We start from the raw sequence: 25,647 nt of genomic DNA on the forward strand, positions 1-25,647 counted from the left end.
ATCTTGTAAGTAGAAGTCAGACAACCACAGAACTGAAACTGGTAGTGACAGAGTTGTCAGTAAGGAAAAGGAGTGGGTGATAAAAAGGAATACTTACCAATTGGATAGTTTATTGCCTTACCTAGAATCGTGTAATTTGTATTATTGACATAAAAAAATAAAATAAACTTTAAATGGATTAAGTTGGCTCTACTAAACTGTAACTAAAATGTCTGTAACAACAATCTATGTTTGAACAGTATATAAAAAATATACTAATGTTTAATTTAGTAATATATTTTACATAAATATATAAAAGAAGCAGTTAAAATGTGCTATGTACAGTGTCAATTAAGAGGTTGAAGGTGGCATTACAGGTAATACAATTTCACTCATTAATTTACCTAACATGGAGTTCTGCCAACAGTAACATAATGGTGATCTGTTGCTGTCCTTGTTATCATTTTTCATGCAGTAACTTAGTGAGGTTACTGCATAAACCTTCATAAATGCCTCACTAGTCATTTATGAAGGTTTTAAAGACTATTCGTCTACCCGTGTTTTTAGAGCAAATCGTAATGAATATTTTGATTAATATCCAAATTCCTTACTTATATTAGTAGAGCTAAGGATAAAATAGAATTTGTTTAAAATTTTTTGTAATCAAACTGATTGTAAAAAAGTGGATATTATCAGCTGCTTCAAGTAAAAATTTATTTGTTGTTTGTGATTGAAATATTTATATGTTATGTTTTAATATTTATTGTTTAATAAAAATAATATTTTATAAATATGGTAAGTATGATTTTATTTAAGTATTTATCAATTTAATATATTTTAATATTTTACCGTATTTATTGATTTATTTTATATATGAACATTTTATTTGAATATAAAGTTATTAATTTAAATAGAAATATGCCGTATGAATATTTTTATAAGCGCAACACAATTCACCTAATTTAAATGTTTGTTTCTAATTACTATATCATAGTTATTGTTACTATTTTTGTAGCTTTAATAGTATTTTTGTATTTTAAGAGAGAAATTTACAGTCAAATAAATTTTATATATTTATCTCCATATTTGTTCCTTTTTTTTTTGATTGGAGTAAAACATTATAACGTATACTCCTTGACATTTGAAAGAAGAATTTGGCTTGTTTACATAATAACTATTTAATATAAAGTTTCCTATTAAATTTTTTAACAAATTATTTTATATAATTCTCCATATATAAATATTTAAACATTATCTGTTAAATAAAAATTATATCATGTTAAGAAGTAATTTTTGTGAATGGTTTCTATGTCTTAAAAACAGGGTGACAACATAAAACCGAACTACTAAAGACTGTACGCAATTGTGTAACATTTTAACATTTAATGAATAACAGTTAAACTTAAGTGTTTAATATTTTATGAATAAAATGAAAAATTTAAAACCTAAATTTTGTATTTACATTAGCTAAAGTTACAAAATATGTTTGAAGTGAGCGCTCTGCACAGCAATGCAATTTTGTGCTGCAGTAATCATAGTGAGAGTCATCTGATGCAAAATGTTGTCAGTGCTACTGATTACTTTTTGAATGTTCTCCTTCAGTATAGGGATTCAATCCATAAACTTTATCCTTCACATTGTTCCAAAGGAAAAAGTTGGAAAAAGACAAATCTGGGGAATGTGGGGGCTGCCACCTTCTGCTGACAGTTTGTTTTCTAAAAGCCACATGGCATGAACACATGTTTGTGAATCGTCTGATTTGTGAACTTGTACTCTCTTTCACGATCTGTTAACTGACCATAGGGTTTGAAAATTGTTTGGTATTACTTCTGTAATGAACATCCCGTCAAAAAGTATTGGCCCCGCACTAAATGATTAACAGAAACAGTATGCCAGACACAGATTCCTTACCATGAAGTGGATGCTTAAACATCTGGTGAGGATTTTCAGTCATTGAATAATTAGTGTTTATGAATTAACATGTGGATAAATGAAACTGTGCTTCGTCTGAATTAAATGCAGCATCAGGACAGCATCTATCTGTTTATCAACAGTTTTTTTTTGAAAAACCAGTTGCAATAAGTAAGATGTTTTAGTCTGTCTGTTTTTTAAGTTATTATGCAATACAGTTTCAAATTTAAATTATGAAGAATCTTACGGCAAGATGTGTATTTTATACCTCTTTGTTGTGATAACTTATGTGTAGAGTTTTTTAACAATTCGTAGCAGAAATTCCTCTTAGAATATCAGCTATGATATCTGCAGTCCTAATAGAAGGCTACCTATTTCATTCTTATTTAAAACTTATCCCATTGTATGCCATTTTTAAACTGAATCTTGTATGCTGCACTTTTTTGGGGATCCCAGCACTAGCACTAGTATCCCAATAGTAGAACTTGGAAATTTTTCTCCTTGTATTTGATGAGTTTCTTGAAAAGATCGAGAACGCATAATCTTCCACTATAACATCTCTTTCCTTGACCAAATTAGGCATTTTAGAAAAACATAACTGCAAAGAAAAACCTATATAGCACTGAAACATGAGCAGTTTTCAACTAATAACAATAAAGAATAATAGTAATAAAAATAGTAAACAATAAGACACAACCAATAATGGTGCTAGTAGTAAGTTAAAGATGATACTGAAATAATTACAGTTTTAGTCTGCTTGATTCAGTATTATGTTGCTCACCCGGTGTAATGTACAAGTATAATAATTAAAATAACAAGTATCACTTGGGTCACAGTAGTTAAAAAAAAATTGTTTGTTTTTAATAGTCAGCATTATAAAATTCAATTTTTACATTGAAACATTAAATTTTCTTAAAAAAAAAACATACTAACCAGTGTTTATTGTAACATTGGTGCACATTATCATGTCAGAAAATGATTTCACACAATGTCTGGATGCTTGTTTTTTGATTGCCCGATGAAATATTTCTGAGAATTTCTGAAAGCAGCAAGAATAATTACTGCATCAAATGTTATTGATGAGTTTAGTCTTCTAACACAAACAGTTATTATTGAATATTTCTTACTGATGTTCATTTCGGATGGACTCTGATATCTGCTGTATACTACTTTTTACTAATCTTTCACCACTTCATGATATTTTTTTTATTGAGCACGAACCTTTTTTGGCCATAAACTAACAAAGGTATATTCATTTTAACATGCTGTTTCTAGACTGAAAATTCATTTCAACTATGATGTTATTTATTCAATGCTAGATGGAATCATATTTTCCTCCACCATTTGGCTGAGAATACTCATATAGTATGATGTGGTGTTTATCATCGGGTAACTTATTTATTTATAATTCAGTTAGTAAATTTCATCATTTTCATCTAAAATTAAAATTAAAATTCACCTGAATAGTCATTGTAATGGTTATTCAGAATGTAATGAATTTTTTGTTTACAGAGTTTTGAAGTTAGGTCAGTATATTCAGAAGAAGCTCTATTGAAAATGGATCGTTGTGCTACTTGTAAGTGACTTTTATATGTATTTATTAAATTTTCTATCTCTAAAACAAAAAAGTAGGAGGATCATTATACTTAATTCTAGATCGATATGTTGCATATGTTCTTATGAAATGGCTGAAAGTATGTATGTTATACATTTTTAATTCATATTAATGACTTCTTAATTGTGTTTCATAAAGTTTGATTTGGGAATTCAGGTTCCATTGCCTTATTTAATTCTTTTAAAAACAATCTTCGGTGGTAGTGAAATTGATAATATGCGCTTAGTTTTTTAGAACAGCACATTATATCTCAGATCAGTGATAATATTGCAAGCAAAATGTCAAATTAAACTTTATTTAGGTTATAAATATTTCACATCTTTAAAACGAAAAAGTCCATTCTGTGAGCAGTTCATTGATATCATTTTTTAAAAGCTTTTTGCATTGTGAATCTCATTTACCTTTTTAATATTTTTAATTCTTTGAAGTTTACTAACGGTTCTATGTTCTCATCGGTTAACAAGGAACTCAACAAGCACACTTTTTTGATTAATGATTTATGGTCATTTGAAAATTTATAATCATTACTTGTATTCAAATAATTTGCAAATTCATAAATTCTGCCTCTGATTATTCAGTCAACAAACACCATTAATGATATCTCATTTATAAACTGATCCGACGATACGATATTGGTTTTAAAGCGGAAAGCCTTGCAAAGATAAATCTGGCTATTTTTAAGTTGTTGATCTTGTTTTGACTCAAACGACTATTGCCTTCAATTGATCACTCGGTTTATAATCTCTCGATATTTTAACCCTTTTAAGTAAAGAAAACTCACCACCTCTCACATTTGTGTATATACACAGCATAGTCCTCATTCTTTTTATCCATGATACCAGTCTCTCATGGGGAAAATAAAAAAGTAAATGATATCTTGATTTTTTTTAAAAAAAAAGGTTATTTTCAAGAAGATTGTTTTCTAATGAGTGTTGTGCTTGTTTGTGTGTGTGATTAAATTAATTATGTTAACTGTTTAATGTTACATGTACAAGTTGATGTTCATCTCATATTGTAATCGGGCTCAAACGCAGTCGTTCTACTTTTATCTTCTGTTGAGATATAAATTCAGTAGTGTGTGAAAAATGTCAAGCCTGGCTGGGATTCGCATTCAAAACCTTAATGAGTGAAAGACAGGAAAGCTATCCCTCTGCTGCAAAGATCAGCATTAAATATTAATTTACTGCTTTTAATGTCATAAATAATCCCATTATTTTCGGTGCAAGTGAAGACTAATTTCCGATGACTGCGAAAAACTCAAAAGGTTGTCATTACTACGAGCTAATTATATAATTTCTTAAAATTTAAACGTTACAAATGGACAGAGTCCCAAGAAAACAGATAGAATTTTATAAGCTTTATCTCTATTTTCTGTAAAATTTATCCTTATGAGAAAAGACAAAAACTTATTTACTAAGAGGGAATGAAACGTGAGGGGGATAAAAGCTAAAACATTATAAAGCCTGTAGTGTTTTTACTAATAAAAGTACTTAATGCAACTACAACAATAATAATAGTAATAATAATAATGTTATTAAAAAAATAAATAAATTAACTTATAGACAGCACAGTTTTATTGAAATTCTATATTTTTATGATATTTGTTTATATATGTGCAAACAGTGTATTGGAGTTTTCTTTCATAATATAATGTGACACTATACTGGTAGACAAACATTATTTGTATGTATAACCATTACATTCAAGATAAAATCAACATAATTGTTTTATATTTTAACAAATGTTTATTTCGTTTATTTTCTACTGCAATAATATAACTGCATATCATATGTTTTTATGTATGAGTCATTGTTAGTAAATATTTATACTGGCAATATCCTTATTTTTGTTATTTTATTCTTGAAATTTATTATTTTTAAAGGTATTTTTGCGTTACATTTCACTGTTATTTTTATTCTATTTAGGCAATAATTATTTATTATCTTTCATCGGCCCTGGCTAAGATAGTAATTTGCTTCCTTTATAATCTGATTGATTCTCAGCGCTTAGAACATTTAATGGAGTGGCATCATGGAATCTGAAGGCTGTGAAGTGAAGTCAGAATGCTAATGAGTAAAATGCACACACAATAACCTGGTTGTTATAAATCTATAACTACCAAATTATTTAATTTAGGTATAATTTAAGTTAAATATCATCAGGTGCAGTTCTCTCGATAATTCTGATATTTATTAGAAGTTAATGACTGAAGCCATCTTAAAATTTATAATAAAATCAGTTGTTAATGAAAATTCTAGTAAGACTTTGACTAACAAACATTATTATTACTATTCTCTCAATTATTAATTATTTCTAACAAAGTTATTATCTCTAATACTTACCTCTGATTATTACTTATTACCGAACAAAGCAGCATTCACACATTATGTCAATCATAATTTATAGTCTTACATTACGGTTCCTTTTTGATATCTATTAACAATTAAAAAGTTACTCATTTTTCTAATTTAAAATTTTTTTTTAAAAATCTGCAGCTGGCACAAATTAGTTTATTATGGTTTTAATAAATCTTTATTGGCATTCTATGTATGCTAAGTTAATAAAATTTATTTATCTCATGTCTTGGCGGTTTTAAGGCATATACTCTTTTTTCAGTTTTTCCACCATTTTTGGGTCTTACACTTGATTTATAAAATTTATATTATTTTATGCATTTTATTAAACCTTACATTAGTGTGCATGAACCAACTTGATAGTTTACACCGTTACTGTGTAATGTTGTTATTCCATTATTTTGTAAATAAATTATAAAATTTTAATTTTGGTTGCAATTTTGAGGTGAACCTGATGGCCAATCGCAGCCATACATGTATTTTTGTAATCCTTTAATGTTGTTTAATTCAAATCCAAGACAAAGGTCTTCATTCATATACATACTGAATTCAGTAACGGATTATTCATTTGTTGAAAATTCAGCTTAAATATTTGATTTACAGAAGCATAAAAATCATAGGGAAACCGTGATCAGTACATCACAAAATACAATAAATTTAACATGTTGGTGCAATATTTTTGTTTAATGCAAACAATTCTCATCATTAAAATTTTCTATTATTTGGTATTCGTGTTTCCACTGGTGCATTTCCAGGACATCCATAACTTGTAAACATTCATCTCTTCCACCGTTATAAGTCATTGATAGAACTATTTGTGTTATCTAACAGTGTTATCACTTATACAAATGTCTATCTTGTTTAGGCTCCAACCATACCAATCCTTTATAAACCAGTATCACTTTAAATTTATGGTAAATTATACTTGGGACCTACTTTACAGAAGGAAAATTAAGGAAAGAATAGGACACCTTACCGTAAATGCTCATGCAGGACATACATAACCGGTACTACAATCAGTGTATTAAAAAAAAAATATGGAATGATTGTAATCCATGTTACATAAAAATAATAGTGATTATTTTAAAAATAATAATTATTATCAAATAATAGTTGTATTGTTACATGAATGAAACTATAAAAAAAAATTATTAGAGTATAAAATTACAATTTTAGAAGCGTTAAACGAAAAAATTAGAATATCTATTTATTATAAGAGCACACCAAACAATTATATAGAACACTAAGATTTTTATTTTTTAAGTTTTCTTTGTGAGGGAAATTTACTAGATGTATTGTATAGTAGTCCGTATGGAATTGCTTGACTTAGGTCACTGTAGCATGATTAAGACAGTAATTTGAAAAAAAGAAGTGTTTTTAATTTTATGCATATCTGCGTACTACATGAAATAAATACTCCAAATTGCCCAGAACAGGCTAAGCTCCATAAATCAGAGCCACCAGATAAAAAAAAACATTTAAAGTTACTACTTTTATATTTTATCAAATGACTTGAACAGAGTTGTTTGTTGTTATTCTATATTATTTAATGATTTATTTGCCTCTTTTTTTAGGTCTATTTGGTATTTGCAATTACGGTGTCGATATTAATGGTTATGTAAACCATCCTGAAAAAGGATTATGCATTTGGTTACAAAGAAGATCAAAAACTAAACAGACTTGGCCAGGAAGATGGGATAACATGGTAAATTATTTAATTTTCACATAAAGAAAAACAAAATTAATAATTAGTATAAAATTAGTCAGTTAGGATATAATAATACTGTATTTTATATTTTAAGAAGAATTTTAGGTATTTAAGCTGCATCCATAGGAAATTAAAAAGATTTGTTTTTAGTCGTTAAACTTTTACTGGTGTGATTTTACCTTTTTTTATTATTCTGTATTACCAAATTATGTAAACGTGGATTTTTTAATATATATATATATATATACCAAAGACAGAAGTTTCCTGTATATATATATATATATATATATATATATATATATATATATATATATATATATATATATATATATATATATATATATATATATATATATATATATATATATATATATATATATATATATATATATAACAAACACAGTTTCCCACCAACAGTACAGAATTCATTAATGCCTCTTACCTTATGCTTATTATTTTTCCATTTTAAGAGCACTGTCGAGGGTTTCCTCATCATCAGTTAATAAAAACTTTTTAAAATCACACATTAAACTCAAAAATATTAAAATTGTCGCATATTATAAAAATATATAGTCAAAAAATTAAAGTAAAATATTTCATGTGGTTTTTTAAATTTATTTTTTATTTTATCATTAGTTATATAAACTTCAAAATTTTTCTATATAATATTCTTTATATATAATGATGGGTGTGCCTGTCTTAAAATAAAAATTAATACATATGCGTTATATATGAAAGCTTTACCTAAAATACATAAAATAAAAATACACCAATAAGACCATTAATTGATTTTACCCTTTCACCAACATATCTTTTAAATAAATAAATTTTTGGCCTATACATTAAATAATTTAATCAAATTACACTAAGATTACACTTTACACTTTAAAAAGTGTTTATAATATTATAGATACTTTACATAAAATTAACATTACTAATAAATAATACAAAATCTATATCTTTAGATATTAGTAATATGTATTGTAATATAGATATAAATAAAATTTTAATAATCATTAAGAAACAATAAAGATTTAAATAAACAGGGTTATAAACAAATTAATTGATATGATTAAATTATGTTGTGATTGTAGTTTCTTTATTTTTAATAACCAGTGTCATAAACAACATTTTGGTTTAGCGATGGGTGAACCATTTTCAGCAATTATGGCAGAAATGTACCTACAGATTTACTCTAGATACCTGCAATATACTTTACAAGATTCTAACTCAGCAAGATATTATGTTATGCAAACATTATGTTGGTGACACCATAATCATATATAATGAAAGTAATCAAAATGAGTCGGATACAATATTAAATAAATTTTATAAAATTGATGAACACATAATATTTACTATAGAAATAGAAAATTACAATCATTTAAAATTTTTTAGATATAAAAAAATATAACAATAAAATAAATAACAAAATAAAATTAGAAATACATCATAAACCTTCTTCAAATGATTACAATTCATTTCATCCATTGTACCAAAAGATGCCTGTTTTTAATGCACTTTTATATAGAGCCATACATTACCTTAAATGTGCTAAAAGTTTCTCTAAACAAAGAAATAGAAATAAAAATATTGCTATTACTAATGGTTATAATATTAATACTATAAATAAATTATACAGTAGAATAAATAATAGAATAATATGACTAACAATATAAAATTATCAGATAAAAATGGGTGTGAAACGTTACGTTCCACTTCACATCACTAAAATTCCCTATATGATTCAAGAAATTTAGAACAGATATCGCTTATAAGTGCTTATTTTAGTGGTTGCACTTTTATGTAGTTATTTTATAAATATATATATATATATAAAATAATTTAAGTGGTTAATATATATATATACTCTTATATTCTTTTCGATATATTTTTTTCATTCAGGCCAATCAATGGAAAATGTATAATCCGTATTTAAATTTTATTCTCCTCGCTCTTCCCAATCTTACAGGCTCCCAATAGTTCTTCATTCTAACTGTCGCTGCTTTCCTTTTGTCCTCTAACTAGCCCACTTGTCCTCTTCTGATACTATCCTGAAAACCTTTAAACTTTTTGATGTTTGTCTGTACCTTCCTCTGCTCAGAACTGTTTATTCTTTGCTGTCCATTTATTCAGTATCTTACTGGTTTTTTATGTTTATAAAACAAAATTCCACTGGTTTATTTACTTATTTATTATTTTTTTTTTTTACATAATTCGTAGGATAGTTTTAGTTAGCCTTACTCCATCCATTTGGTATAAGTGTCCGAAGTAGTTGAGCTTTCTTTTTCTCATTGTATCTTCCATTTTATATAGTTCTTAATCCTTTGAAACATCCAATGACATTCTGTTGCGTACAATACTTTTGGTGTCACTACTGTGCAATAATGTCTTATTTTTGCCTTGGTCGAAATGAACTTTTTGTTGTCTATGTTTTTTAAATGTTTGTTTGTTAGAGTTGTAATCGTTGTTTCTTGTTTCGGACTCTTTTTCTTGGTCGTTTGATTGAATCCATTCTCTTAAGTACATAAATTTTTCTCTTGGCTGAGTCGTTCCATAATTTGTTTTTATCTTTGTGTTATGATGAACTTAGTTCTTCAAAGGAGATATTAAGGCCAACTTTCTCCAATTGTAAGTACCTCTATTTGGGTTTTAGCATCCTTAATGTTTTCTGCTAATGTGGCTATATCATCTGAAAAAAAAGTCAACTTCTGTTTTATTTTTTGAACCGTAGATGATATTTGTACCTTTCCTTTCCTGTTCTCCATTCTTGGATTATTTTCCCAGGACACAGTTAAATAAAATGGTGAAAGCCTTGTCAACCCTTGTCCAATTTCAAATAGTTCTGACAATTCCCCCAGAAATTCAACTTTTGATGAATAGTTGGGCATTGAAATTTTGTGACTGAAGCTGGTAGAGCAGCAATTGAGGATGCACCTTGCAGCGGACGACCAGTTTCTTTGAAGAGAAACATTGAAAGGAGCTGGATGATTTGCTTCAAAGTGACCGGCGAATCACCCATCAATACATCGCTATTCAGTTAGGCATATCTAAAGAACAAGTAGGCCATATTATCGAGCAACGGGGTTATCATAAATTCTGTGTGTGATGGGTACTGCGCAAACTCTCTGATGGCTCTCCTCAAGCTGAAATTTGAGCCCATTCCGTATCTGCCATACTCGCCGAATTTGGCTCCTTGCAACTTCCACTTCTTCCCTCATCTCAAGAGGGATTTCAAAGGTAATCATTACATCAACGATGATGAAGTGAAGGATGCTGTGGCCACTTGGATCTGAGAAAGACCACCAGATTTTTTCAGTGACAATGCAAAAACTTGTTACTTCTTCAGAAAAGTATATCAATGTAAACAGGGATTGTACTGAAAAATAAATACTTATTTTATTTGTGCTAATGATTTTTCAATTTTATTAATTAGTAAATTAACTTTTTTAAGTTAAATTACATTTTATTATAGTGTTTACATTTTTATTTTTAGTTAACATTGTACTTATGAATTTATTTATGTTTTTAATTATTATTTTCATATTGTAGATAAACACTATTAAAAAATTTTTATGTTATAATAAAAATTGTATCAGACAGAAATGCATGTGAATAATTAAGTTACAGCGATTCCCAGTTGTTATTTACATAAAATTATTTTTATTGTCTTTATGCATAATATATACACTTACCAATTAATCTGGAGGAGAGAAATACATGATATATTATCCAAGTAGTAAGCAATCAATCAAAACCTAGGACGTCTGGTAAATAAATAAATGTATCTGATGGAAGTTCACAAATAGAAAAACAAAAGTAAGTATTTAAATACTCTAAAGAACGTTAACAAAAACGTAGGACGTTAAATATATAATTATAAGACAAATCACACATTTTAAGCGTAATAGGACTACAGCAAGAGACACATCTATTCAGTTAATCATTGGATTGAGAAGGTTAAAATTTGACATCATTGTCTCATTGATGCAGCAAAAATCTTTTAAGTACGACTGTTTATTATTATGCTTTTTGATTTTTTTTTTTTTTTTAATTAGTTTTTTAATATATAATTTTACAGGTAGGTGGAGGGTTATCGGTTGGCTTTAGTGTATTAGAGACTGCATATAAGGAAGCTGAAGAAGAAGCCTCTGTCACTCCTGAAATGATGAAAACTGTTAGGTCTGGTGGTTGTGTTTCGTAAGTTTTTTTTTTTTTTTTTTTTTTTTTTTTTAATTAACTGCATTTACAAATTATCTGATTAGTTATTATATGAGAATGTAAAATGAAGATCTTTTTACAAAAAAAAATCTGAAAATGAGAGAAATTTATGGTAGAATCCAAATGAAGAAGGACAAATTCAATGAGCCATCCAGGGTTTTTTAATTTAATGAGGTATAGAGGATAAAGCTTGAAAATGAAGACAATGATTTAAGTAACATGTAAAACAAAAATAAATTGAGAATATATATTGTATGTTGAGATTAATATGTCAGAATATATTCTGATATATCAATCTAGATTTGTAGTCTATTGAGATCATGTAATCTCAACTTGTAATGTAGAGACAGGATATATCCTGCCCTATATATATATATATATATATATATATATATATAAGAAATAATTTAAGCTAAATTGCTGGAAATTCTTTTCATAAAGAATTTTAAGTAAGAAGATTAGATTTTTTTGCGTAGCTGTTTTTTTAATTGCTTTTTTCATAGTTATAAATGTTATTACTAATGGCCAGAAATGCCATAAATAAAACTCATTAATGGTTAGATAGTATGATAAAGAGTAATATTGCTAATATATATGGTAATAATTACAATTATTGATAATGTATAGATAGATACAGACATAATCATCTTATGTTGCAGTAATGTTACAAGTTTCTTATAAAAATTTTTTTTTTAAATTTATTTACTTCCTAGCTGTCCTAATAGCACCATTTGCATATAATAGTAGTAGTAATAAGTGTTCATTTATGTGCTTATATAAAGCAATACTTTACATAATTATAATAAATAACTTCCACTCAAATAACATGATATTTATGAAGGGTAATGTAATGCACATACCCTTCGTATTTATGAAGATAATCTAAATATTTGGAAAAAAATAAAAAATGTACTTATTATTATTTAGAGCTTAATAGATGTAACTTATTTTTTGTTTTAGATTTTTCTATGAAAGTGAAAGAGGATTATTTCCCAATACAGAATTCATTTTTGATTTAGAATTACCTTTAGATTTCATTCCAAAAAATAATGATGGAGAAGTTGAGACTTTTGAACTACTTCCAGCACAAGTATGTAATTATTATTTTTTAAGCGATATAAAGAAATACACTTAATTAAAAAATATATGTGGTTTTTTGTTTCCTTAGATAGCAACAGATAGTGCTAAATTTGATTCAATTATTATATGTTTAATGTATTCAAAAGTCAGTTTATTCTGGTTGTTAGATTTCTGTTGTAATTTTATATTTATCAATGGAAGAGGACCCTCAAAAAAATGAAAGAAAATGCGGTTCCCTTTCCTAAGAATACTTTCTTGGCTTGTTTATCGATATATATTCTGCTACATTGAAGCTATTTGCTTTTTAAAACCTTCCAAGTTTTCTTGCCTGCATCGTTGTAATTAATTATTCCTCAAGGATTACTTGAAGGAGGTAAAAGAGGTAAATTTATTTGACCATAAATTCCATTTATATGGAATTGTATGGTCAAAAAGAGTAAAAACCGATTGCTAAATGAAAAGTATAAATTTGCAGAATTTAAGATATTAACAAATTTATCAGTATTAAATGAATGATACTGAATGCAAACTAACAGAGAAATTCATTGAATAAATTGAACGAATGATTTTAAAATTACTACAATACTTTTTGCTGTTGATCGAGTCTGTATTCCCTGAATGCAACATGACTTTGAAAACCGCAAATAGTGATAATATTTACAGAATTAATGTTGATAAGTTCTTAAAGCGTGAAATTCCACTTAATTGCTAAATGGTACTTAGTCGTGTAAGATATGTTGGAATGGTGCATATTGTTAATGTTAATCTTCCTTTGAATAATGTTGATAAGTTTGACCAGACCATATTATTATGTTATGATCCAGTCATTAACACTAACAGCTCCTCAGTACTGACCTTCGGCCACCATTCTCTTCCTTGGCAGTCTAAGTAACCAGCTGCAAGTTCACGTACTACATGACTAAGAGAAGCAGATTCCTCTGCACCCTTAACCAAGAAAGCCACACAATAATCTGGAAACTTCCAGAATATCATACAAATCAATCGAGTTGTGTAAAATAAAATTAAAAATAATTATAATTAATCTCCGCAGGATTTGTTCTATACTTCAATGTAAAACATGCATTAACTTGGATACCTCTATATAAAAAGTAAATAAAACCTATTTTTTATTGCAAAAATTCTGATTTTATTTGGTCTTTATCATTCAAAATTGTTTAATTTTGAAAAAATTATAAAGATGTATGAATAACTTTTTAAATAAATAAATTTCTCTCGCTCTTTTTCATTTTGATGCAAATAATAAGAATCACATTTTTTATTTATTATTAATTTAGTCTGTATTATTAATTTGAATTAGTTTAATAGTATGTTAAATGTGTTTTTTTTTTTCAGGAAGCATTAGAAAGAGTGTTATCATCTGATTTTAAGACTACTAGTTGCCCTGTTGTTGTAGACTTTTTAATTAGGCATGGATTCATCACACCTGATAATGGTAAATAATTGATTAGTTATATTTTTAAACAGTTTTTTCTAAAAACTGTCATAGTCTTAGCTGTTTTTAACACTTGTTCCCAACATACTGTCAAAATTAATTGAAATCCTACAGAAGGAAAAATATTCTTCAAAACTTTCAAAAACTTTCTGTAAATTTGGAAAATCTAGAGTCGGTTAAAGAAATTATATTTTTGGTTCTTTGTGGTATTATTAATGATATTTTGTAATTCTTGATTTGAATAAAAATATTTTAACATCATTTATTCCATTGAGTTGACTAATAAATTTTTACAAAGGGATAATGAGATGGTAATGGTTGTCACTTGAAAAATTGTTTTTAATTTGCATTGAGAAAAAACTAAACAGATGAAACCAATTTGCAGTAGAACGTTAATAATTCAGATGAATTGGAATCTGATTAAATTCAAATTTGAAATTCTTTCAGATTTTTTAATATAATTATTTAATCTATAGAATAGAACATGTGTAGTAAACCGTGTAGTAAACCGTGATTTGTAATTAACAAATTTTTATTACTAGATAGAAACAACTTGCAATTCTTGACTGTACAGTATTGCGCAAATTAATCCGAACACAGGAAATCTTTTGGTTATAGCCATACTAATTGAATTTACCTGTTGAGGGTAGATTGCTTGACCACACTCGTTCTTTAAGTTGTTTGTGTAACGTGAGGTTATTGTTCTTTGGTTATTTAGCAATTCTGATGTTATAAGTAGTGTTTAATGAAAATTTATTTCATTTTTTATTTATAAAATTTTTTTTGTGTCTCATTCTGTTTGTCTTGAATATATAGTGAAGGACATAATTCCAAGAAAGTATTCAAAAATTGTTTCTGTTTCTGAGCATACCAGTATGACACATTGACAGATAGCTTCCGATTATGATGTTGGACTAGGGACACTGAATGCTATTTTAAAACAATGTAAAGAAACTGCTTTCTTTTCACCATAAAGGAAAGGCAAATGTGGCTGCAAAAGTAAAACTACTCCAACACAGGTTCGGTTATTAACGAGAATAAGTAAACTTGACTCAAAATTATCTGCTGTGGTCTTTTAACCTTTACCCTTTTAGTAATTGAGCAATAATAGGCCATTGTTTATCCTAAAAAAGAGTCAATATGCATGTAAAATTTCATTTAAATCCATTCAGTCATATAAGCTCTTATAGTAACTAAGATTTCTGTGTAATTTATTTACAATTGAAAATGAATTGTAAAGTAAAAGCTTGATAATGTAAAATATTAGTTAGTTAACATGAAGAATTACCCAGATCTTGACATAAGCTCATATTGAATAGTTAATATACAGATAATTTTGAACAAATATTTTATGTTGGAATCGCTAACTAAATCATATTTTGTTGCAAATGAATATACAATTCTTACGAGTGAAATTTGTAAAACAGTGTACATTTTCTTTTGGTTTATTCATTATCAGTATCAGCCATTCTTTCTATAATACCCAATATTTAATAAAAACATTATTTTTTTTTACGTTTTTGTTTTATAAGTAAGCAGTGTAATTTTTTTAACAATTTCTATTTATATATATATATATGTATATATACTGTATATGTAATTAGTCTTGTGTAAATTTTTAAGAATGTATATTATATTCATGTTATCTTTGCATTTCATACTAAACTGAAACAAAAGCCCAATATTTCTGTCTGTGACCATTTTCCGCATTAGCCCTGTATCTGTCACTCTATTTGTGTCTTTTTTTCTGAGAAAGTTGTAATAAAATTTTCTGAATAAAGTTATTTAACCAGCCATATTAATTGGTTTTTAATATATTAACTTTGTTCGATTTTCAAAATTTCAGAATAATAGAAATAAGTTAATTTAGTGTAGACACAAATGTGTGTGTTTTTATGCCATCTTGTGTTTTCACTTGATATAATTATTTGCTAGTGATTTCTCTAAATAAAAAAAAATCAGCAGTTAGTTGTTTAGGATGCAATTTGAAAACAAAAACTAAAGTTGATCAGCCTTTTGGTGAAACTGTGTTTTAGTTTTATGTATTTAAGATAAAGAAAAAATTTCAATGGAAGAAAATAGAATTTGAAACATGTCTTTGGAAGGTTTCTTTTTCTCCTCAAACAGAAAGTAAAAATCAATTTCTTATTTTGGGAAAAGTCATATCTATCTGAAGATGCGTTTTAATGAAAAATTTCAGTTAATGAAATTAAAACAGACGGAATTTCTTAAATGCTTTCATAGAAACATCTCTGAAATTTTAAACATTTTCCTTCCCCCAATTTGTAGGAATAGTTAGTTGATTTATGATTTACGTGCTCATAAAATATTACACTAGGGATAAAAGTAATATAAATACAGTTTAAAATAATCTTCTTCTAATTGTTTTTTTTTTTTAATTCATGCGAGCCCTCTCGCCGGTTTATAGATAAAAATTGGACTAGGAACACTGAATAACTCAGCCAGTTTAACTAATACATTTTCCATCTGTTTTTTTTTAATTCTCTCTCCCCGCTCCATCTTATTTTATTTCCCTCTTTTACTTTCTTGCTTATTATTTAGTAAAATGATATTTGGTACACAAAAATTAACAACTTGATGCCCATGATAGAGTCTCAGCTAGTGTTAGTAATAGACCACATGAAAAAATCTTAATTGTTCTCAACTGGTCGTTGTATGTTTTCATCAAATACTAACTTCATATTTTCTCATCATAAGAAAGTAATATAATAGTAATTTTTTATGGCCCTAAAATGCGAGATCCTAACTAAATGGGATTTCATAGCCACCCAGTGGAGCATTATTTTTTCTTACTGTTTAATTCCGTAAGTAGAAATATAATTAAAAATTGTTGAGGTTAATATCTTTTTTGTTAGTTATTCTTAATAATAAGGTTTCTTACTTAAAATCTGTTACAATTTGCCTGATCCTATTAGATTGTTAATGGTTTGTTGCTACTGATTTATATTTTATTTATATGATTCTTGCTAAATGACATATGCAACTGCTCAATTTTTACTTTATAAATAAAGTACTTGCATAAAAACACAGTAAGCTTTATTGAATAATAATTATTTACACAGAAAATGTTATCAAAATATAATTTTTCATTAAATTAAAAACTACTATAGATCAAGAATATTTAAGAAAATTAAGATCAAGCAAATTAAGGTTACATAATAAATAATTACTAAAAATTAATAAATACAACCAAAATAAACATTTTTATTTTTTAATTTATGTTTCATAAAAAAACAATTTTGACAATAGAAGACTGAACTCTGAACATTCTCAGAATGTCTCAGCATACTTTTTCCAAATTTGGTGGAACATTGTTTTTAACATGCAGTACAATGACTCTTTTTAGTTTATAACTCTTTTTGCTTTTTTCATCTTTTATGACCACATAGGATCACTTTAGACAGTTCATTATCCAAGGCTCTTTGAAGGGACTATTTGGGCCTTGCACTTCTTTGAGTACTTTTTCTTACGTTTCAATCTCCATGCCCTTTCTGGTGTTGAAAATGTTCGTCTTGTGAATTTCTTTCTTGCAGTGTGAAGCAATTTTTCATTTAATTTCATCTTGTCTGTGGTGTCTTCTGGTGTAAAGCCAATTTCCTTCAGATACTTTTTATTTTACTGATTCATCTGCATCCTGTCTTGGTGTTTTTTGAGTCAAGGTACCAGCTGTTTCAGAAGACTTGAATCTTGCATCGTCATGTGTCTAATCAATCCTAAGTTTCCTCTTGCACATGTGTAAATGACAGGTAGTAACGCTTTGTACACGGTTTTTTTTAGATTTTTATCATTTAGTTCCTAAGAATTATAAAATTATTAATTCATTAAAAGTTCATTAAATATATCAATTTCTAAAATAGAATGTCGTGAATATGCGTAGAAAAATATGCAAAATGAGATGCCATATGGAGTCTCTGTGTCCTACAAAATATTTAACTATATATTAATATATTCCAAATAGGATCTCATGGCCAGTTAAAAAGGACTCAAAAAATCGATGTGGCAGTCAGGTTGTTAAATGATCTTGTCATATTGTGTCTAAACTTTTTTCCACTCTATTATTTAGGATTTTTTTATTAATCTATTTATTTTATAATGTGTATGATTTTAATTTTACATATTTATTTTACAGAACCTAATTTTCCAGAAGTGGTTGAGCTGCTACATGTTCCATTACAATCAGTTTATCGAAATTTTCAAATGAATTTAAAAAATGGCGATTTACACTAATTTTATCTTTTAATTATGAAAAATTAAATGTTTTATTAGTTGATTTTTTAAAATTTATTTATATATTAGGTTATTTATGATCGATATTAAATTTTATGATATTACAGAAGATAATAAAAAATAGGCTTCTAATTAAATTAGAAACTAAATAATTTTAGATTAAAAGTATTACTGTTACTATTAAAAAAAAAGCTTATTAAAATTTTTTTTTTAATCCAGTTAAATTAGGTTAAATGTAGTTAGTAAATGAATTTTTTTATAATATTATATTCAGTCTTGAATAGGACTTTAAACTATATAATCTTAATACTTGATTGTTCCTCAATACTTGGTACATGTCTTACACATTAATATTGTGTAACTGATAGTAAATAAGTAAGTCATGTTTGGAAAATAAGTATTGTTTCTAGATGTTGCCACAAGAGCACATAGGCATACTAATCTCATTCGTATGTAGCTTACTGCAGACGTATTGTATGCAATCCCATTATCAGTTTTTTGAGTGCAAGAAATGTTAAATCATCAGAGATTCAACAGATTAATGAAGTTTATGATAAAAAATATAAGTGATAATAATAGATGAGAAAATGGGTTTGACAATTTAATGAAGAAAGAGAAAATGTACACATAATGTATGAAGTTGGTCAATCTTCAGTTATTAATAATGATACTGCTTTTAAATAAAAATATTCATGAGAATATACAGTTTAACATTTTATCGCTTATGTTTTTTTTTGTTTTTAATTTCAAGAATAGTATGTTTAAAATTTTTAAGAAAACTTCAAAATAATACTGAGAAGCATGCTACTCCACAAACCCAAGAAAACACATATTTTTTGACTGGAAACAAATCAATCATCCCTCTATAACAAACTTAGCATGTCCAAATCTATTAGAAGCATTTTTTTGTATCTCTGACAATGATGATAGTAAAAGACCTGCAAGATTAGCTGTTCTCATACATGGCATCATTTGATGATAAGAAAAATTCAGAAGTTCATTCCACATTATGACAAATATCTTAATATTGGTATTTAAGGTAAATAGTATAAGTAGTTTAAAGTAAGGATTTTCTTATCAATAAAATTGTTTAAAAATAAATACTCATTACATCAATTAATAACCAATTTACTTTTTGAACATAAACCTTGTAGGATGTGAAGTTGATAAAGATAGCAATTGGAGCCACATTATGTAAACTGGTTCCTATGTATTATAGTTGTTGAATATTGATAGGTGTTTCTTATTATATTGACAATTGCATGCAAAACTGTTGGTATTTGTTAGCTTATATTTATAGAAAATGATATTGTTAAAATTACTTTTAAAAATCACATTAAAATTTCTAACAGATAAAAAACTACTTAGCAAAAAAAAACATGGTACTTTATTTTAAATGTAAAATCTCTGAGTATCTGTCTCGTTTAGATTGGCAATTTTTATGGATTTTTTGAAAAGTGTATATTAAACTTTTCATTTGGAAAGTTCTTGGCGTGACCTAGGTACACTGGATTTTTCAATTTTTTTTTCCAACACACCTTGCAATTCAATATTAATGACTTTCCAACATTTTAATGCCCTCAGTATAATTGGGTTTGTCCAACACTGCAAAATAAGCAGTCTCAGCTTTAACCTCATCACTTTAAATGAATTTTCCTCCAGCAAGCTGAAGGAAAATTCCTTCAGGTTTGCGAAATGGAATTAATTGCTGAAAGCAAACACAATGCGTGAGGAAGCACATTTAAGTGAAAGTCATGAGTTTTACAGCAACAACTCAAGACGTTTTACAAGTTCATTTTCACGGTGAAAGACCGTTTCTTTTTGACCAGACGTTTAGCCTGAATACACTCTTCAACAGTCAATCCAGTAGAGTAGTACACCCTAGTGATGGTCTTACCTTCTTCCAGCTAGTCTATGAGGACCAAATTATGAGAATTAAAGAATCCATAAAACCATAGCCATAACTTTTCATCCAGATGGAACCGTTTTCACTTTCTTTGGACACTTTCATCTGCTCCCACAGACTGTTGCATGTAATGGTGAATCCGTGTTTAAACTTCTGCTTTAAAATGTTGAACAAACTAAGCAGAATTGCTTTTTCAACACTTGAAAAATTGTTTGGTTGATTACATTTTTGTTTGACTGTTAAAAAAATTGCAACATCTATCGAGCAGAAAGCTTTTTCATATCAAAAAATTGTCTAAAATTTAGTGGACATGATCTATCAAGATGTTTGCGATGTCAGCAAGCTCATGTACCTTCAGTTTGCAATCAGTTCTTACAGCATTATGGATTTTTGTGATGATTTTGTCAGTTGTAATGATTTTTGGCTATCCCTAGATTGAATTTTTGTGTAATGGTTGTACAAAATTGAAGTTTAATATAAAGAAAGTACTTATCAAATTATTTAAAATTCCAGAACTTTAAGTTAATTGTAATTAGGAGTGGGAGAATATTCAACATTATTTCTAATCAGTTTTTACTTCATATCTAGAAAACCCATTGATCAAAACAGTTGAAATTTGACACAAATATTTGGCTTAATATTTATCCCAGTTTTGACCTGATTTTTGATCCCATAGATAGCATGCGGGGTGGTAAATATATATATATATATATATATATATATATATATACACATTCACACACACACACACACATTTCTTGTTTTATTTTTCCTCTGACAGCATGTCCCCGGAGGTGTTAGTCAAACTTAAGGTACTAATTCAGTACATAAAAGTAAACAAAAAAGTTAAGCAAATATACTTACTTGCTTCATTCTCTCTCTCTTTCTTTCTCCCTCTCTCTCTTTCCCCCTCACCATCTCTTGCCATATTCCATCCTACTTCACAAGCAATAGCCATATGGAGTGTCGTGGGTGGTTTTGACCAAACTTAGGGACTGATTCACAACCCACCGGGTTGGTCTAGTGGTTAACGCGTCTTCCCAAATCAGCTGATTTGGAAGTCGAGAGTTACAGCATTCAAGTCCTAGTAAAGCCAGTTATTTTTACACGGATTTGAATACTAGATCGTGGATACCGGTGTTCTTCGGTGGTTGGGTTTCAATTAACCACACATATCAGGAATGGTCGAACTGAGAATGTACAAGACTACACTTCATTTACACTCATACATATCATCCTCTCAAGAATTATCTAAATGGTAGTTACCGGAGGCTAAACAGGAAAAAGAAAGAAAAGGGACTGATTCACAGCATCAAATAAAATTCATGTAGATAAATACCCCCTCTCCTTATTTTAGACTATGTACTAGGTACATATATATTGTACTGCTATAAAATATTTTATTTTATATTTTTAGAAACATGATTTATGTTATTATCATGAAAATATATATATATATATAATGCTTAGAATTGAAGTAAACTGATGACCAGTTGTTTGAGAAGCAAGTATTTTAACCTTTATATCATCTGGAAAGACCTAGTTTAGAGATTTCTCTATGATAAGTGAAGAAATACACAAGAATAAGTTTTTTCAGTATTTATTTTTAATCAACCTAATTTGACTGGATTGTAATAAATTATAAAATTTGGTCAGTTTAGACTAGTTGGCTGAAATTTGTGTGATGTATTTATATATAACTATGATATACAACGTAGCTGTTATTACATTAATAAGTAATGATGTAATCTATTCTGCCATTATAAAGACAAATGTAATATTAGAGTATAGTAAAGCAACAGAACGTATTTTTAGTAACTTAGTATTAATGTACTGTATTTATTTAATTATTTTCAAATTCTTTTTAACAGAATTATTTGTTGTATTTTATGTTATTTTATACAAAGATTTTTTTATTATTCAGGGATTATAAAAAATAAGCTAGATATTTTGCTAAACGAATTAGAACACTTAATAAAATAAAACAGTTCTTTTAAACATATTTTGAAATCAGTTAATTTTCCATCTGTCTGCATTTTTTTTTTTGCAAAAATTCTTATCTCAAGAACAGAGATAAGTATATTTGCTTCACTGAAATTCAGAATACGAGCTATATCTAGAAAAAAAGATACACTGCATCTAGGCCAAGAGCAAATTATCTAATAATTTGATATCATTAGTTTTGCTGATGATTATCTTATTCAGTAAGAGAATAGACATTGCTCGTGTAGTTTGTGTGTGATACTTTAAAACTGTAGTGTCAATTCAAAATCCTGCAATCTCTAAAATTTCTAAGTATGAAAGGTGAGTATTTAATGAAAATCGATTGACAAATCACAGGTGTAAATGAAAACATTATGAACTGATAAAATGTTTTTCAAGTGATACTATGAATTCTTGGAAGGAAGGCCAGATGTTTGCGATGAATGAAGGAGCTGTAGTAGGCTGTATCTGATTTCTGATAACCCTCTTCACAAAATTAAAGATATTTATAGAGATTAGTATTTGACAATATGAGAATTAAATTGAATGCTATATTATCTAATTCCTGAAATAATTCATAATGTTAGGAACTTAGAAATAAGCTGTAAAAAATTCTGTATATAACAGAATGGTGACATACCAAAAAATCAATAATTCCAAAACAGCTTCATTCAAAAAAAATATGATTGCAGTTAGTTTTTTTTTTTTTATGCAAGAGGTGTTCCAGTTGAGTTAATGTCGCATGATGAAAATGCTGGCACTTGGCATCTGCCTGGTTCAAAAAAATGATTACCCCCACTGTACAAATCACCACTGCTCTACTTGGCATTTGGAAATTGAATGTTTTAATCACCTCCCACATAGCCTAGATATCATGCCCAGTGACTTTTACTAATTTCTTCGCGTAAAGAAGCATTTTTGTCAATGACCATGATGTGATTCTGAGGCTTCTATTACTTTGGTATTTAAAAACTGATTTCAAGACCGGGTAAAACCTTGGATAATAGTGTAATTTGTAAATTAAATTGGATAGGTTAAAGATCTGTAAATTAACATTTTATGGCCATTTACTTCTGTAAACATACCTCAAGCATATTTAATGGAATATTTTGTGCACAATAAATCTTATAACATTTTCAAAAGTATAAAATTACACAAAGTAAAATTTTAATTGCTAATTAGTATTTACTGTCTGTTGACATCTATAAATTCAGTTCAATTATGTTTTATTAAATAAAATGTGAAAACTTCATTCTGAACAAAGTCTTATTTATTCAAATAATATGCTTTCAAATTATAGAATATAATAAATAGAAATTTGGCAATTTCCTGCCTTTAGTTCGCAAGGCAATAACTATGTATATACTGGCTGTGCTAGTTACGTCCTAGATTAATTTTATTTTAACAATTTGCATACTCTTGTAAGAAATCGCTTTTAGATTTATCTTATGCAAAATTTGTAACAATATGTTACAAATTACAATATCTGTTGGCTATAATTTTTTTTATTAAACCTACAGTAACTTGTAATAAAGTATCATGTTAATGTTGTCATAATTAAAGTATATTTTTTAAGTAAAATTTTTAATTATTCAAGTATATAATTTTTCAAGGAAAGGTTCTTATCAAAATTATATGAAGTTGTACAGAAATAAAACTTTTTTAGGTTATCAAAATTTGCAAGAACATGTGTATAAGTTTTGATTTATTCTTTTTATTTTAAATTAATATTTTTTATGAATAAAAAAATTGTCATTTTTTTGCATTGAATTATTGATTTAATTATTGTATTAGTTAAATTAATAAAACTATATAAAGAATTATTTTGTTAAATATGAAGAAATTTTAAAAATCTGAAATTGTTTTATTTTTTGTATTATACTGACACTTCCTGCCTTAAGTGCCATATGAAGAATCGTGGCAGAAATTATGTGTTGATTCATGTTTTCCAGAACATGGGAAAAGTATGACTGATATTTTTAGTCTTATTTCATTTCCTCTAATATGAGAAAGAAGTAATTTTTATTAATAAACAGGTTGTAAACATTTATTACAGGTGAGTGAAAAGTTACACAACATATATGAACACCAATTTTACAAAACCTTAACCTTATTAAATTTTAAAAACAAAATAAATATTAAATAATTCCACGACTTAATAGTAATTTTGTTAATAAATGTTCAAAATGTTTTACATTTGCACCTATGCAGGCATCAACAATTTTTTAATGTTGGTAGCCACTTTTTTAATGGTTACAAGACTATTATGAGCAAGATATTTCAACAAAAATGCTGTGTTTGAGTAATCAATTTTACAAAGATTATTTCTGAACACTTTTCTTTTAAATAACCCTAAAGAAAAAGAATCTATGGGATATAAATCTGGCAGTGACCTAGGTGACTGTAGACGAGATGAAATATGACTTTCTTCCCGAATACCCAAAAAGCATTATTTACTATATAACGTGTCGCACAGTCTTGCTGCCATCAGCAATCCCATTTGTTTTCTAGCAGTACTCTGAAATCATTTATAATCTTCTGGTACTCCTGGTAGTGTTCAAATATTTCTTTTTCCATGAAAAAAAAATTTGATGTGCCAATTTCTCTTTGAGAAATCGTGCACCAAACTATATCTTTTTTAATGAAATATGATCTCTTGGAAAAATGGACTTCAATATCGGTTGTTCTGGCAGTTTACATAGTCGCTTACATGAAACTATGCTTCTTCATTAAAGAGAATATTATCCCAATTTCAAATATACCCGTGAACAAAATGCATAAACTGTGTTTGCAATAATTGAGTCTTTTACTTTGATCAGATATTCGCAATTCCTGCAAGAGTGAATACGGTAAGGACATAATTCTTATTTACTTTTAAGGGTGATCGATTAAAGGTTGCAGCCGAACTAGTTTCATTCATCTAAACTACCAGTATCTCTAAAACGCGCAACTATGCGTGAAATTGTTTACTATGCGAGTATATTTGATTGAGGGAAAAACTATAACAAAGTCTTCTTGGCACTTTAATGAAGAATAAATGTATATTGAGACTGTAAAACACACGATAATCTATTTATTGCACATCTTCTACTGACAAACAAATTAGAAAGAGGTTACTTGATTGTGTTTTTGTTACCAACCTGCTCTATAGTGAAATCAAAAAACAAATTTCCACTTCAGTGGATTAGT

The 25,647-nt window shown here is 27.6% G+C and overlaps 1 protein-coding gene across 2 annotated transcripts in view; it reads left to right on the forward strand.

Moving 5' to 3' along the window:
- Positions 1-24,061, forward strand: part of LOC142332833 (uncharacterized) — a 62,552-nt gene extending 38,491 nt beyond the window's left edge. For both annotated transcript variants that reach the window (XM_075379454.1, XM_075379455.1), the window contains 6 exons: positions 3,403-3,466; positions 7,434-7,564; positions 11,649-11,767; positions 12,749-12,878; positions 14,222-14,321; positions 18,472-24,061. In XM_075379454.1, the coding sequence (XP_075235569.1) occupies positions 3,403-3,466; positions 7,434-7,564; positions 11,649-11,767; positions 12,749-12,878; positions 14,222-14,321; positions 18,472-18,569 (642 nt within the window). In that variant the 3' untranslated portion in view covers positions 18,570-24,061. The remainder of the gene's footprint in view (positions 1-3,402; positions 3,467-7,433; positions 7,565-11,648; positions 11,768-12,748; positions 12,879-14,221; positions 14,322-18,471) is intronic.
- Positions 24,062-25,647: the final 1,586 nt, after the last annotated feature.

This window comes from Lycorma delicatula, chromosome 12 (genome assembly GCF_047948215.1).
Source record: "Lycorma delicatula isolate Av1 chromosome 12, ASM4794821v1, whole genome shotgun sequence".
In the NCBI taxonomy this organism is placed as follows: Eukaryota; Metazoa; Arthropoda; class Insecta; order Hemiptera; family Fulgoridae; genus Lycorma; species Lycorma delicatula.